Here is a 17,273-nt window from a genome sequence, read left to right on the forward strand (position 1 = left end):
CCTTTGTCATCTATTCCAGGGGCTTCTTGCTTCATTTGTCCACCATTGACAAGGACTCCTTAGGAAAGTCAGATCCAGCCAGCCAAATCCCAGAGCCCCAGTGACAGAGGAAGAGAGCAAGGGGACATCAGAAAGCCTCAAGACAGGATAGAACCAGCACTGTGCCTGGGGTCAGCACATATATCCACAGAGGGTATACACACCCAACTCCAGGGAGTGTGAGTCAAAAAACACATGTGCACTGCACACCCTGCCCAACCAGACACAATCCATGAAGGCGTCTCTTACCCTCACAGCCTCTGCCATGACCAGCTCTTCCTCAGTCAGCTCAAGGGCATTGATGTCTGCTCCCTTGAAGAAGTGGGAGGCTGGGATCATCTTGCCATCCTCCAGCTGGATGTTCTTCACCAGCAGCTGCAAAAAGAAGGCTTCATAGCACCTGAGGTTGCCCTCCTCTCAGGGAGAAGAGCAATTCCACATGGAGCACTGTATTGGGCATGCCACACACTTCATCTCCAACCCTCAACACGAGAAAGGCACAAGATTAATAAAGAAGAGAGATGTTCAGAGTGGGCATGCTGGTTATTCTAGGGACATGGAGGGAATGGTAGAGCTCACTTCTCCCGGTCACCTACCCCCTACAAAGCTCTATCGCCTGATAGACCAGCTCCCAGAAACCCCATGGAAACATCTAGTGAAGGTCATTGGATGTCCTATGGGGCCTAGAGGTGGGAAGGGGAGCAGATGAGGACATCTGTGTTTGACAAGAGTGGTTTATAAGAATGGCACACTGTATATATACCCTAACATAACTGGAGCCAGATTCCCTGCCTGATCTCCACCCTTTTGCCCTTTGGAGATATTCTGGAGCCTTCTGTGGGCTAGAGCCCAGCCAGACCCAGACAGAGGTTCCTGAAAGATGCTTTAACCAAGGGTCTCTGCCAAGGCTGCTTCCTTTGCTTTGCTTTCCCTGTGGACATCATGGAAGGTGCAGTTGTTGTCCCTATCTTCTAGCTGCTGCATGGGTGGGCCATTAGCAGCCTACATCTGCATCTTTCTCCTACATGGCTGTTGCTGGATAAACACAGCCACACGCAGAGAGGCTCAGGGGCTATGCCTCATTGTCAATCCCCTTTCCCAGGGGCAGCAGAAACTGAAGACTGTGAGCATGCAGGGGCATAATCAGCAGATGCAATTCACACTGCAGAGCCTGGGATGAGAAAAAGGCTTGAAGACTCCAGAACCCTTATATCTTTGCTTAGCATTGTCTTTTGCCCCAGCCTAGCCCTAGGTTGTATGGGATTTTCCAAGAGCACTCCTCGATAAATCAGTTGCACTAGAACTCCCATCTCAGATGCTGCTTCTAGGGAACTTGACCCAAGACAGATAGCATCTTTCAACAGCATGTAGCAAGCATGAATATCTAAAACACCAATCACTGTAAATCACAGACACTGATGGCAGCCTTGGGCCCTCCAATGGCAGGGCACAGAAGGGTGGGCACCGAGTGTAAGTTCACACCAATCCCCAGCAAAGCTACTCCACACTCCATCTGGCCTATATGCACTGATGCGGCCAGTGGTTCAACATCCACAGGGTTTGTTGAAATCCCCAAAGTGCTTGGAGACCCCTGCCTGTACTCCTTCTTCTCTGCCCCCAGTATCTTAAGGTTCAGACCTGCCCAACCATTGCACAGAGTAAGTATTAGTGGCCAAGAGGTGGGCCTCAGAGCCAGAATCTTAGGACTTGAATCCCACTCTGCCACAAACTAACTTGGTGATGTTAGGAGGGTTATTTAAACCTCTTTGCTTCAGTTTTCTCTTCTGTAAAATGAGTATAATACATATACAGTTGTTGGGAAAATCAAATTTACTAGATATAGATCATTTTAAAGTAGTGCCCAGGCACACAGAAGGCGCTCAGAGTTGCAGAGTCTACTAACATGAGTCAGGGCATGTAGTGTGCCCAGCATGGCTCCAAGGGCTCTTCACTGTGACGTCCCTGTTCAGAAAGAAGGAAACTGAGGCACAGTGATTCAGTGACCACACCCAGTGGCACCTGGACACTCTGCTAGACTAAAATGAGGCTCCAAGTTCAGGGCCCCCCGGACAGGGCCTCTCCCTGATTCCAGTACCCTCACAGGGCACCCAGATCTGGCTGAGGAGCCTGGTCAGGAACAGCAAGGAAGGGGCCAGCCTTCCTAGAATAGGGAAGTACAAGCACAGCGTTTTCCAGAATCCTGGAGCCTGCAGTTTCACGTTCCCCCGTTTTCTCCAGAGCAGCCTGGGGTCTAACTGCCAGGCCTGAGTCCCTGGAGCCTATAGTACAGACATGTGACTGACAGCAGCACCATTACCATTCTGTCATCATTCCCGAAAAGGATGAGTCCCACTTTGGTGACTACCCCCGGACGATGGGCTCCCAGGATGGGCAAATCTTCTCCCTCAGGCACCAATCCTGCAGTGTTTAGTGTTGAGTTGAAGAATGTCAGCTTCTGTTGAGGATAGGAAAACCAGAAGATGGTGGGTGAAAGAGGCTCCCACTGCCGGCAGCCCAGGCAAGTCTGAGCAGGGCTAAGGGGATGAAGGAGGGGACAAGGGCAGCCACAACATAAGAACTGCAACCCCAAGGACTCTGCCTCCAGGGACACAAACAAGACCTGGAGGAGCCTTGGAGGCCTCACAGAGCCCTCAAGCCCTGGACGCTCCTTAGACCCTATGTATTGGCCCTTGGCCTCAGACCTCAGGTGGACGGACAACCAGGAGAAAACCCATTCAAGGCATCACAGAGTGCCCTGGGGATGCCACCAAGCACTGGTCACTTTGTAAAGAATCTTGTGGTGATGAGGGCAGGAGAGAGACTCCTGCACAGAGTCTGGGCAGCTGGGCAGCAGTCAGGGGTTTGTTTGTCTGAGGCTTTGTGGAGGACAGGACTGCCCTCTGTGGGGAGCAGATGAAGGTCTTCGCTCACAGTCCTGCCAACAACTCCCAATGCCTCTTGAGAGCCTGTGAGCGCCAGGGTTCACCATCTTTAGCATCTGAAGAATGCCCACTGCCCAGTCCCTGGCCTGAGCATGCTGCTCCTTCCCATTGGGGCCAAGTCAAAGTCAGAGCTGCACTTGGGATCTCTGTGAGCCCAGGGGTGGGAGTCAAAATATTTCACAAGCTATACAGCTTGAGCTCAGGGCTGCTACAGGGACCTGGAAGCCTTGAGCCGTGCTGGACCTTTATCCTTCAGCCACTAGATGGTGGACAGGTCTCATGGTCCTGGGGGAGGGGCGGAGGTGACTGAGGGCACTTGGGTGGCATTGGGGGTCAGGGTAATGCTATTTGCCAGCCAGTTCAGACATATTTTGATAGTTTTACAGCCAGCAGGGCACACCAGTGCATCTAGCCCAATCCCAGCCATGCACAAACATACCTGCCCACAGGCCTCTGTCCAGGCACCCGGCACCTTGTCATTCCCTCGAATCCAGTTATGAATGGCCTCTGCTGGCTGCTCCCAGTTGATCTGTGGGGCAAAACATGTGTGCTCAGCCAGTCTCTTCCCTACTCCTTGGTCATCCCCTGCCATTCTCCTACCTTCCCCCAACCCCCCAGCTCCCAGCCACCTCCCACCCCACCTGTGCCCTGATGACCCTTGACTGGGCGGAAGCCTGGGGAGGCCTTTCCCTGGTACCCCAGTTCTGGGTGCTCTCTGACCCCAGTCTTCCACTAGTTGTGTAAACTTCAGGATGATTGGGGAAGATAGCACTCTATTAAGATGGCCAAAGCCTTACATGACCTCCCTAGCACAGAGTACAGGCCCATCGCATTGTCCCTGACAGATTCTCCTCACCTGCAGGGCTCACATAGATCCCTATGCACCCCATAAGCCCTGAGCACAGGTACAGCCCATAGATCCCCCCTGATATTCCCGAGGCTGCAATAGCTCCAAGAAACTGAATTACCTCTCATACCCCATCTTAGAGACTTCTGGCCCTGTGGCTGATTTTTTATACACCAGCCCACCCCAGCTCTTCTTCCTGGGGACACTGCCTGCCCATTCTTCCCTAAGGGGAACAGAGAAGAACCCAGAACACACCCTGTTTCCTGTCTGTCCAGGTGCCACATGAGCTTTGCTCATGTGTCTCCTGCCTGGTCTGCTCTCTCTTCAGGCCTTAAGCAATTACAGCTTGGCAACTCAGCCTAAACCCCAGCTTCCCTGGGACACCCTCTGTACCCCAGCCCATGCACAGGCAAGCTTCAGGGTGGGCAGGGCCCTGCACTCACCTTGGCTGTTTCCTTCTTCTGAATGCCTTCATAGGTGGCTCCTTCCTCAGGCTGAGGGAGTCTGGGGGCTTTGCCCTCAGCGATCAGCCTCACAGCCTGCACCTGGGGAGACAAGGTCAGTGGGCACCCCCAGCATTACAACCCCTGGGTTCACCATGAGCCTGGACTCAGTCCCACACTGACCAGACTTGCCTGGCCCCACACTTGGCACACAACGGGCAGCCAAGGAATAGCCATCATCAGAACGAGTACAGTTAGCCTGGATCTAACTCCAGTCTGAACGATGAGTACAAAACCCTGCCCTCTCTACCACACACAATTGTAGACGATTATATAGACAACCTCGTACCATCTGAGATCTTAGGAGACTGTATACACTACAGCCCTCTAGAGGTGTAACAAACACAAATCCCATGTTTTTGTCTAAAACCATCCCCATCTTTGAAGGAGAATGGATCCTGAGCCCCAGGATGTGTTTGGAAGTCTGAGATTAAGCAGGAAGCAGCTTCTCTGTTAAAGAAAGGGGAAGGTTGTGGGAGAAGGAATCAGGGAAGTGGAGAGGAGACCAGGGAGCCTGGGCCCATCCTAAAGGGGTCCTGGGGGGAGAGTCCCAGGCTGCCCAAACCAAGAAGTGATGAGCATCAGAAATGTCTAAAGCAGGACTGTCCTGCAGAATGGTCTGCAGTGGTGGACACGTTCTATGTCCGAACTGTCCAATACAATGGCCATCGGCCATGTGTAGTTCCTGTCCTGGGGACCTGAAAAGTAGCTAGTGGGACTAAGGAGCTCAATTTTTAATTAAAATCCAATTTAATTAATTTAATAGCTGCATGTGACTAGCAGCTGCCATATTGGACAGCGTAGCCCTAAAGGATGTTTTTAGTTGTTTCCTGTAGGATGTGCCAGATAACCCATCAAATCTCCAGCAAATCTACTTTGTTCACTATTTCTGTGAGTAAGTAGATTCCATGGGAGAGAATACAAGAGGCATCTTGTTCGACACAACGTGAAAAATAAAAGGTGGCTGGCAAGAAACAGAAGCGGAGAGAAGGGGATGGCTGACATATGGACAGCAGCAAACACTCTTAGTCATTGCAATGCTTATTGTTACCTCCAAACAGGGAATGCTCTCCTCTTAGACCTGACCTCCTGTCTGATTCCTGCCTGTTGCTGGTATCAATGGGAAGCTTAAGTGTGACTGCCTTTGGCCAACCCTGGCTGGCCTCCTCTGGCTCCACCACCAATAGCCCCACAGACACATCAATCCCTACAGGGTCAGGCCTCACGGGGCCTGCCTGCTGTGCCAACCACAATTGTGTCTGACTTCAGTCCTTTTTGTCTGTCTTGCTTTGATGACAGAATCCTCTCTCGTGCAGACGACTCAGCCTGCATGACTACAGTTGGGCTTCTCTGATTTTTCATGCATGAATTCTGTGAGAAAAGGAGTTTTTGTTCCTTTGGAATCAAGAGGTATAAGCCTTGAGCCACCAGTGACTACCTTTCCTTCCATTTGAGGACAGCCCACCTGAAAAGGAAACTAATCAAACAGAAAAGTACAATCAGTAAGAAGACAGAGATGCAGAACCCTATGACAGGGCTTATGCCCCTGGACTCAGCCATGCTTGACACCACCCTTGCTTTTTGTCTTCTATATTAAATGGGCCGAAAACTATTCCCTTTTTGGATAAAGCTTTTTGAATTGGGTTCTGTCAGTGGTAAGCAAGAGTCTCGCCTAACAATACATTGTATGTCCTAATCCTGCCTCTTTGAGACCCTGAAATGAGAGCTCTCTCCCTCCAGAATTCCGGAATTAGGGAGCAGCCTGGAGGTGGAGGCAGGCTGGGCCTAGAAAGGGTGCCCAGACAGGGAGGCCCACATGTGGCATGGCCAGCTCCCAGCCCTTACCATCCCTTTGATGCCTTCAGGGAAGAGGAAGCGGTTGTACAGAGTGCTCACGGTGTCGTCCGGAAGGATCTCACACTCCTTCTGGAGCAGAAGGTCCCCAGTGTCCAGACCGTCATCTGCCCAGAAGATGGTAAACCCCCCTTTCTTGTCTCCATGGATGAGGGTCCTGGGGAGCACAAGCATGAAAGCCTGAGTCCAGGAGGAAGGACCAGGGGGAAGGGCAAATTGGGAGCAGCTCCTGTGGCCCCTGGTCACCCTCAACAACCTCCTTCCTGCCCCACCCCTGAGAGGACTGATACCTGCTCTGGTGAGACCTGGAAAGAGAAGGTATTTACTGACACCAACCACATGCTAGGCGTTGTGGTAAAACCCTATATGCCTGGTGTGACACAATACCCCAACAGGTGTCACAGGCATTATATGCCCCTTTTACAGATAAGGAAGCTGAGGCCCAGAGAAGGAAGAGATGTAACCAGAGGTCAGGGAGCCTGAATCCCAGTCTGACTACAAACCCACTCTTTTCCCAGCTCAGATGTCTCCCCTTGCTGACCACCCAACTAAACTGCACCACCCGTCAGTCACATCATCCCATCTATTGTCTCCTGAGCGCTTATCATGTCAAACTATGTTGTTCAGGTGACCCTTTATTGCATCTCTGTTCCTTTCCAATTGGGATGCTACTGTGTACTGGCAATGGGTGTGGGTTAAAGCAGGCCTCTGGCCGCACGGCCTGGGTTGGTACCCTTGGGTGAGCACCTTAATGTGCTCTGTCCCGGTGATGCTGCTGCAGGTGGGGAACAGTGAAGTGCTCACTTCACAGTTTACTGCAGGAATGCAGAGCACTTGATGACGCCTGTTCCGGGTTCTCTCTGGCACTCTTGATTACTCATCACATCTCACCAGTCAGCTGTGTGGATGCCATCTGGCAGTGCAAGACAGGCCCCTGCATGATGCCTGCTCTGTGGCCCCAGAGCAAAACTCTGGGCTAAGGGGGGATGACTTCTGGGCAGATGGGGGTGTTTTTGTCCTGTCTCACCAGTTGATGGCTGAGGCCCCTCGGTGGCGGGGGAGCAGACTTGGGTGGTAGATGATGGAGCCATGGCGGGGGGCACTGATGACCTCCATGGGGATGAACTGGCTGCAGAAGGGCAGGACGTTGAGTTCAGCACCCAAAGCCTGGTATTTTGCCACCACATCAGGCAGAGCCTGTCCTTTTACCCGCCAGCGGGGGAACTTGAACACTGGCACTCCATCCTTCTCAGCTTCCAGGCCTGTGGGACAGCAGGTTGAGAAACTGGCCCCTCCTTGCATGCACCCACCCACAGCCACTGCTGCCTTCCCAGTAAAGTGACTCCTGCATCTTCTCTCACAGCCTATCCCTCCTGTCCTTCCCCACTGCATAGAGGGGCTCCACCGGGCAGCACAAAAGGGGCAGCACCAAGGGGATAGCACTGGCCAAGGGTGAAGTTGCAGGGGCTGCTCTGCATGGGCGGACTGCTGCTGACCTCCAAGACATCTAAGCTTCCCCTCACCCAGAGTCCTGTCTGGCACCTTAAGACTGAGCTCTTCTCCTCAACCCCTCCCACAGCCTCGTCATGCTGTCCCCAAGTTACTGTCCTCCACCCTTCTACTGCTCTCTGGGATGGCAGCTAGGACCCTGCAAACTGCATTCCTGTTTCATCAGCTGCTCCCTGTCAAGCACTGCTGATAAGGGGTGCTGGAGGGAGACTAAAAGGCTGAGGAGAAGGGGAAAGAAGGCAAAGAACAGGGACTCGCTCCTTTCTATCAGGTTGCTGTCCTGAGAGCCCCCACCCTGCTGCCTCACTTCTTCACCCTAGAAGCAGCACTGTCTTCCCAGAATAGAAGCTGAATTAGTTTGCCATTTTCCCAATACCTGCAGAATTAGCACCAATGTACACCTCTCTCCCACTATGTCTGCTGTCCGAGGTCCGGGTCTCAGCTTGCAGACACCCTCCCCGCCCAGTTACCAGCAAGTATAAGCAGCATGCTCGATCCTCACGGGTCTGAATTACAGCCCCAAGCTTCCAAGTTTTAGGAGTTACAGCTTCCCTCTGCCCCAGCCTGAGAGATAGCAGCTGCCATCTTCAGTCACTACCCTGACAGCATGGAGTTCTCTTTTGCCTGCCCTCTTCAGCACCTAACAAACACATCCCTGTGCTGGGTTCTCTGTTAAAACACCCAGCATGATGACTGGCCTCTGATTGGACCTGACCTGCTCTCTAGCCCCCTCTGCCTCTGCACTGCATTCAGGGGTATTGAGGGAGGGTGAGATCGAAGTGAGCAGACTGGACTGTGCTTGCAAAAGCTGTTCACACTGTGATCAGAGGAATACTTCTGCAAGACATCCAAGGTCAGGGTCAAGTCCCAGCTAAGCTCTGTCTGGGTCTACGCTCAGAGACTAGTATCTGTGGTCACTTAGTGGCTGAGGGCAGGGCTCAGGCTGCGGTGAGGTCAGGCTATATCACGGGACACACTGGTGTCAAGTCTGAGACTGAGGGCTGGTTAGCATCACAGTAGTGCTGGAGTTAGGTCCAGGGGTCAGCTGTGCTTCTCAGTCTAGGTAGATTAATTATTCCTATGAGCCATGCCCCTGTGCTTGGCCAGCCCCACAAGGCTCCTTTCTCGATCTGGCCTCCATTTTTAAGCCCTGCCCTAGATCCTGCATCCCTCTGGCCTGAGAAGGACCTGAGTGTCCCTGGGAGGGTCTGTTCATTTGAGCAGAGGACGCTTGCATCCTGAAGTGCTGCTGAGGCTCCCAGCCTAGAGGCTAATGACTCTTAAACTGTGCTCCTCCTAGAGCCAGATGCATCAGCATCACCTGGGAACTTGTTAGAAATGCAAATTCTCAGACTCAACCCCATCCTTTTGAATAGAAACTCCCAGGGAAAGGCTCAGCACTTTGCATAACAGGCACTCCCACTGATGGGGATATCCTGCACATTCACATTTGGAAATACTGACCTGCGGTGTCTCCCACCTAGCAGCCCTTTCAGAGCCTGGTGCTGGAGTCAGAGAAGCCTGGAATGGTCAGACAGCAGGGTCCTGGGGGGAGACTGGGCTTCTCCCTGGCCCTTCTCCAGGACGCAAACCCCACCTCATGATCAGTTGGGGAAGGGGTCTCTATTTTGTTCCAGAAAAGCTGGGCAGCTGGTAGCACCTGAACAGGATTCAAGGTGGACCATATAGGGCTGCCTCCAGCCAAGGATGCCCATGACCATCACAAGACTTCTGCTCCTACCTACTGCCCTCTGCTACCTGCCTGCCTGGGCACCCCCTTTCCCTGGTCCTGGGTCACCCACTCACCCAGGGGATCTGCCTTCCCATCCTTGTCTGGGACAGTGAACACTCCCACGACCTCATGGCCCTCCTTCCTGAGGTGGCAGTAAACTTCCTGGCCGAACAAGCTCTGCCCAATCACTGCGATCTTCATGGCAGAAGGGATGGGTCAGAAGGATCTGAGGATGGAATAAGACCAGAGTGTTAGACAGGGCTCACTGGCCTTAGGGAGCCAGCCCTAGACCAGGTGGACAGCTGCACAGCACCTTGCCCCCCCTGCCCACCTCAACCACTTGGGGTCACCTCTGGAGCTCCCTGAGCATCAGGCCTCCTCAGAGAGCCACTACTGTGAAAGGATGAGAGGAGAAGGTTTTGCAAGGGAGGAATTTAATATGCCACAGTGGGTGATTCGAATGGAGATTATAGAATTAGGGATTCCTCCTTGAAACCCTCCAAACTGGCATTGAACACTGGCAGTCAAGCCCTCTGAGGTGTATTTGAGCATATTTCTATAACTAACCAGTGCTATGACCTGGTTACATCAAGCCTCAGTTTTCTCAGATGCTATGCTCCTCAAACGGCTTTCAGCCTGCAGTCAGGCTTATATCCCTGAGCTAGAAAGCAGCAAGGGAGTCTGGGCCTGAGGGCCTGCTTACCTGGGCCTCACAAAAAGGAATGCCTGGGTGGATGGGCCCTGAGGACTGAAGGTGCGATCAGGGGGAATGAAATGGGGTGCCACTGGGATGGCCAAATAGAAGGAAGATATGTGAAATAATGAATAATTACATCATGCAAATGTCTCTAAGTTGGGTTGTTCAATCACCATCCTCATATCTGTAACACCTGCTGAGCACTTGATATATTTCTTTAAATCATCCATTTGTAAAAATACACATGTCCTTTGGAAAATTTTATTGAAGTATTAACATGCTTCATACATACAGAAAAGTGCAAAATTACAGGTATGTAGTTCAATGAATTTCACAAAATAAGCACACCCCTGTAATTAGCACTCAGAGAAAGAAACACTCCAGCAGCCCCCATATATGTATGTTCGTATTTATATAAATAGAATCATGCAGTGTAATGTTCTGTGGATTTTTTCCACTCAACATTGTACACATTGTTGCGTGTAGCTGTACTGTGCTCGTTCTCATTGCTGCATGGTATTTCGCTGTGTGAATGTAAATAAATACATTTATTCATCCATTCTATTGTTGATGGGCATTTGGGTAGTTTCCAGTTTGAGGTTATTACAATAGGGATGCTATCAAGATTCAGGCACATGATTCTAACTATATAGATACGCATTTCTGTTGGGCAAATTCCATTGCTGGGAGTGGATTTTGGGGTCAAAGACATGAAAATGTTTAGCTTTAACAGATTCTGTCCATTTTCCAAAGTGGTTGTACCAATTTCCACACCCATGTATGTGGCATACAGGCCTGTGTCTTTTTCCTTTCAGCTATTTTGCTAATGGGAAATATAGCTATGTCATTGGGGTTTAATTTGCAATTCCTTGATGACTACTGAAGTTGAGCACCTTTTCCTATGTTTATTGGCCATTTGAACATCTGTTTGTGGGAACTGCCTCTTTAAGCCTTTTGTCTATTTTTGTTTAATTGGGTGGCCTTTTCCTCACTGATTTTCAGGAGGGTTTTTGTTTTTTTATTTTGTTTTTAATAATCTAGACTATCAATCCTTTGTCATATATATTTATGAAACATAACTTCAATTTTGTGGCTTGATTTTTTCATTGTCTTATGGTGTTTTGTTTTGTTTAAAGATTTTATTTATTTTTTTGACAGAGAGACAGCCAGCAAGAGAGGGAACACAATCAGGGGGAGTGGGAAAGGAAGAAGCAGGCTCCCAGCAGAGCAGGGAGCCTGATGCAGGGCTGGGTCCCAGGATTCCAGGATCATGCCCTGAGCCGAACGCAGACGTTTAATGACTCAGCCACCCAGGCGTCCCTGTCTTATGGTGTTTTTTAATGAACCCAAGTTCTTGAACTTAACATAGTATACTCATCAAAATTTCCCTTTATGGTTAGTGGTTTTTGTAATCTATTTAAGAAATTGTTGCCTATGTCAGTTCATGAAGATGTCCTCTCTGTCTTCTAAAATCTTAATTGTTTGAAAAGGACCAAAGTCAATAAAATGGAGCAAAAATAGTTTTTTAACAAATGGTGCTGGAACAATTGAACATCTACATGCAAAAATGTGAACCTAGACATAGACATTACATCTTTCACAAAAAATTTACTCAAAATACATCACAGACCTAAATGTAAAATACAAGATTATAACTCCCAGAAGATAACACAGGAGAAAATTTAATGACCTTGGATATGCAGTAACTTTTTAGATACAACATCAAAGTACAATTCATGAAAGAAAAAACTGATAAGCTGGACTTTGTTAAGATTAAAAGCTTCCATTCTGCAAGACATTGTCAGGAGAATGAGGAGGCAAGTTGCAGACTGGGAGAAAACATTTCCAAAAGACATACTGATAAAGGACTGTTATCCAAAATATACAAAAACTCTGAAGACTCAACAATTACAAAACAAACAACCTGAATAAAATGTAGGCTGAAATCCTGAAAAGATACCTCAGCAAACAGGTATACAGATGGCAGATAAGCATATGAAAAGATGCTCCACATCACAGGTAATCAGGGAAATGCAACTTAAAGAACAAGGGGATACCACTACCACACACCTATTAGGATGCCCAGATCTGGAAAACTGACAATATCAAGTGCTGGTGAGAAAGTGGAGCAACAGGAACTCTCATACGTTGCTGATGGGAATGCAAAATGACACGGTCACTTTGGATGGCAGTTTCTTACAAAATGAAACATACTGTTACCATACGATCCAACAGTCACACTCTTTGGTATTTACTCGAAGGAGCTGAAAACTTACATGCACACAAAAACCTGAACATGGCTGTTTATAGCACCTTTATTCATAATTACCAAAACTTGGAAGCAACCAAGGTGTCTTGGTTGGAATGGATTGATAAACTGTGGTACATTCAGACAGTAGCACTGAAAATAAATGAGCTCTCAAGCCATGAAAAGACACAAAGGAACCTTAAATGCATATTACTAAGTGAAAGAAGTCAATCTTGAAGGGCTACATAATGTATGACTCTAACTATACAACATTCTGGAAAAGGCAAAACTATGGAGACAGTAAAAAGATCAGTGGCTACAAGGATTGGAGAAGGGAAAGAGACGAATAGGTGAAGCACAGGATTTTTAGGCAATGAAAACACTCTGTGTGATACCATAATGACGGATACATATCATTATGCTTTTGTCCAAACCCATATAAGGTACAACACCAAGGGTCAACCCTAATGTAAACTATGGGCTTTGGGTGATACTGTATTGTTCATCAGTCATAATAAATGTATCACCCTGGTGGAGGAAGTTGATAACAGGATGTTTTGTGTGGCAAGAGGCACTGGGTATATAAGAAATCTCTGTACCTGCCCCTTAATTTTGCTGTAAACTTAAAACTGCTCTAAAAAATAAATTCTTAATTTTAAAAAGAGAGATATTAGGGGGAAACTTTATTGTTTTGCTTTTTACATTTCATTGCATGCAATCCTTCTGGAATTGACTTTTGTCTATGACATAGAAGTCCAGAAATATTTTTCTAGTACCATATATGGGTAAATCTGTCTCTGGACTTGTGTTCTGTTCCATTGTCAGTTTGTCTATCTTTGTGTTTACTATAGCTTAAAAATTTTGTTATAATGGTAAAAGATATGTAGCATAGAACTTGCCATTTTAAACATTTCTAAATGTGCAGTTCAGACATTTTTTATATTCACAGTATTGTGTAAACATCACAACTATTTCATCACCCCAAACAGAAACTCTATGTTCATTAAGCAATAACTTCCCATTCCCAACCACCACCAGCAGCCCCTGTTAACCTCTAATCTACTTTCTGTCTCTATAAACTTGACTATTCTTGGTATCCCATATAAGTGGAATCATACAGTATTTGCCCTTTTTTATCTGCTTAGTCCACTTAGCACAATGTCTTCAAGGTTTAAACATGTTGTAGCACGTATCAGAACTTTACTCCTTTTTATGAAGGAATTTTATTTATCTATTTGTGTGTGCATGTGTATGCATGTCTGTATACATCCACTCATCTGTTGATGCACACAGGGCCATTTCTACCTTTTGGCTATAGTGAATAATGCTGCAATGAACATTGGTATACAAGTATCTGTTCGAACTCAGGAAACAACAGATGTTGGCGAGGATGTGAAGAAGGGAATCCTCTTACATTGTTGGTGGGAATGCAAACTGGAGCAGCCTCTCTGGAAAACAGTATAGAGGTTCCTCAAAAAGTTAAAAATAGAGCTACCCTATGACCCAGCAATGCACTAATAGGTGTTATCCAAAGAATACAAATATAGTGATTCGAAGAGGTACATGCACCCCGATGTTTATAGCAGCAATGTCGGCAATTGCCAAAATACACACACACACACACACACACACACACACACACACTGGGATATTACTCAGCCATCAAAAAGAATGAAATCTTGCCATTTGCAGCAATGTGGATGGAACTAGAGTGTATTACGCTAAGCAAAATAAATCAGTCAGAGAAAGACAAATACCATATGAGTTCACTCATGAGGAATTTAAGAAACAAAAGAGATGAACATGGGGGAAGGGAAGGACAAATAAATAAGACAAAAACAGAGAGGGAGGCAAACCATAAGAGACTCTTAACTAAGTTAACAGGGAACAAACTGAGTGTTGCTGGAGGGGAGGTGGGTGGGAGATGGGATAACTGGGTGATGGGCAATAAGGAAGGCACTTGATGTAATGAGCACCGGGTGTTGTATGCAACTGATGAATCACTGAATTCTACCTCTGAAACTAATACTACAGTGTATGTTAATTAAATTGAATTTAAATAAGAAATTTAAAAATAATAAAAATTTAAAAATAAAAAAATGAAAACAAGTGTATGTTTGAATATCTGTTTTGTGAAACAATTAGAAATGGAGAAAAGACTTGAATGGACATCTCTCCAATGAAGATTTACAAATGGTCAATAAGCACATAAAAAAATGTTCAACCTTACTAGTCAATAGGGAAATGCCAATTAAAACTATAATGAAATATCACTTCACACCTACTTTGGGTCATCTATAATATTTTAATAAGGGAAAACAAGTGTTGGCAAAGATGTGGAAAATTAGAACTATTATACATTGCTGGTAAAAATGTAAAATGGCGCCGTCACTGTGGAAAACGGTTTGGAGATCTTCAAAAACCTAAACATAAAATTACCATATTCTTCAGCAATTCCACTCCTAGGTACATTAGATAATTGGGTTGTCTTTTTGTTTTCGAGTTGTAGGAATTCTTTATAAATTTTGAATATTAATACCTTACCACATATATAATTTGCAAATATTTTCTCCCATTCTGAAAGTGGTCTTTTCATTTTCTGGATAATGTCCTCTGCTGCACAAAAGTTTTTAATTTTGGTGAAGTCAAATTTATCTCTTTTGTTGCTTTTGGCATATATCTAAAATTCCAATGCCAAATACAACATCATGAAGGTTTACCCTTATCTTCTAAGGTTTTATGCTTTTAGGTGTTACATTTAGGTGACTGACCAATTTTAAGTTAGTTTTTGTACATGCTGTGTGCTAGGGATCCCACTTCATTCTTTTACATGTGGAAATCCAGTTACCCCAACATTTATTGAAAACACTGATCTTTCCCCATTTAGTGGATTTGTTAAAAACCAATTGGCCAGACAAGTATGGGTTTGTTTCTATACTGCCACTTCCATCCATTGATCAGGATCATGCTCTTTTGATTACTGTAGCTTTAGTAAGTTTTGAAATTAGAAAGTGAGTTCTCAAAAAAAAAAAAGCAAAAACAACAAAACAAAACAAAAACAACCCCCCCAAAACCAAAATACAAAAAAAGAAAGTGAGTTCTTCAACTGTATTATATTTCAAGATTGTTTTGACTAGCTAGGGCCTCTTGCAATTATACAGGAGTTTTAGGATAGGCTTTTCTATTTCTGCCTAAAAGGCTCTTGAAACTTTGATAAGGATTGTGTTGTATCTGTAGATAACTTTGAGTAGTATTGTCAACATATTAAAGCTTCCTACCCATGAACAGAGTGTGTCTTTATCTATTGAGGACTTGTCTAATTTCCTTCAGCAACGTTTTATAATTTTCATTGTACAAGACTTTCATTTCTTTGGTTAAGCTATTTCCTAGATATTTCATACATTTTTTAAAAGTTTTTATCTAAAGTCCAGTTAGTTAACATAAAGTGTAGCATTAATTTCAGGTGTAGAATTTAGTGATTCATTGCTCTCAGACAATACCCAGTGCTGCTAGAGGAGGCAAGATGGTGGAAGAGTAGGGGAACTTGTTTCATCTGGTCCGTTGAATTTAGCTAGATAACCACCAAATCATTCTGAACACCCATGAGTTCAACCTGAGATGTAAGAAAGGAGTATCTGGAATTCTACAAGTAGAAAAGTGACCACTTTTTGCAAGGTAGGACCTGCAGGGAAGTGATTTTGAGGGGATATACCAGAAGGTAATTGGCGGAGGTTGGGGGGAGCCTCAGTACGCTGGCTATAGGAAAGTAATATAGCCCCAGAGAGCAAAATCGGCACCCTTAGAAATCTGCTCTAGTGAGAGATATCCCTGTGTGAAAGGTGCTCATATGGTGAAACGGGCCAGAATTCTAGGTGGGACAGTGTGCTCTCAATATCCCTGGAGTCACAGAAAGAATGGGGGTGACTGAGCCAGTAGAGTTCCCAAGCAGTGGAGTGGGGAAACTGTTTACAGTCAGCAAGCCCAGGAAGAGACTTTCAGCTCGGTTCACCATAAACCATGAGCCATGTGCTCATGGGGACGGGGGAGGGGGGCAGCTATCAGTGCCAGAGCCCTGCAAAAGACAGGAAAGTGGTGACCCTCCACTTTCCCCTGGGAGGGATGGAGTGGGTGCACGCCTGATCCTGAGACCACTTTCCATGCCAGGGCCCTACAAAGTGCAGAAGCCCGGGACCCTCTGCCTTCCCCCAGGAGGATCAGTGTGGGCATGCACCCCAGGAGTCGACAGAGTTTGGCACACGCAAAAATGAAGACCACTTATCCCTGAGGGTTTACTGAAGAGAGCGGACAAGATCAGCTCTGGGGCTAGAGATCAGGGCACAGCCATTTTATTTTGATCCTCTAAAGAGGTGCAGAAAGCCTTCAGGAAACAAAAGCCACACAGAGCAACCAAAAACAGCTTAACATTGAGCCCGGCCCCCTGGCAAGGGGCGATGGAACTTCACCCAGGCAAAGACACCTAAGAATCAGCACAGCAGTGGGAATGCAAGTTGGTACAGCCACTCTGGAAAACAGTGTGGAGGTCCCTTAAAAAGTTAAAAATTGAACTACCCTTATGACCCAGCCATTGCACTACTGGGTGTTTACCCCAAAGATACAGACGTAGTAAAGAGAAGGGCCATATGCACCCCAATGTTCATAGCTGCATTGTCCACAATAGCCAAATCATGGAAGGAGCCGAGATGCCCTTCAACAGATGACTGGATTAAGAAGCTGTGGTCCATATATACAATGGAATATTACTCAGCTATCAGAAAGAACGAATTCTCAACATTTGCTGCAACATGGACGGCACTGGAGGAGATAATGCTAAGTGAAATAAGTCAAGCAGAGAAAGACAATTATCATATGATTTCTCTCATCTATGGAACATAAGAACTAGGA

General features: G+C 46.7%; 1 protein-coding gene across 4 annotated transcripts in view; it reads right to left on the reverse strand.

The window, feature by feature from the left end:
• Positions 1 to 17,273, reverse strand: part of ALDH1L1 (aldehyde dehydrogenase 1 family member L1) — a 120,190-nt gene that overhangs the window by 89,686 nt on the left and 13,231 nt on the right. For all 4 annotated transcript variants that reach the window (XM_034658898.1, XM_034658899.1, XM_034658901.1 and 1 more), the window contains 7 exons: positions 9,501 to 9,652; positions 7,213 to 7,447; positions 6,177 to 6,342; positions 4,272 to 4,373; positions 3,421 to 3,510; positions 2,357 to 2,494; positions 289 to 414 (listed from right to left, as the gene is read on the reverse strand). In XM_034658898.1, coding sequence (XP_034514789.1) covers positions 289 to 414; positions 2,357 to 2,494; positions 3,421 to 3,510; positions 4,272 to 4,373; positions 6,177 to 6,342; positions 7,213 to 7,447; positions 9,501 to 9,627 — 984 coding nt within the window. In that variant the 5' untranslated portion in view covers positions 9,628 to 9,652. The remainder of the gene's footprint in view (positions 1 to 288; positions 415 to 2,356; positions 2,495 to 3,420; positions 3,511 to 4,271; positions 4,374 to 6,176; positions 6,343 to 7,212; positions 7,448 to 9,500; positions 9,653 to 17,273) is intronic.

The sequence above is a fragment of the Ailuropoda melanoleuca genome, chromosome 4 (assembly GCF_002007445.2).
Source record: "Ailuropoda melanoleuca isolate Jingjing chromosome 4, ASM200744v2, whole genome shotgun sequence".
Taxonomy (NCBI): domain Eukaryota; kingdom Metazoa; phylum Chordata; class Mammalia; order Carnivora; family Ursidae; genus Ailuropoda; species Ailuropoda melanoleuca.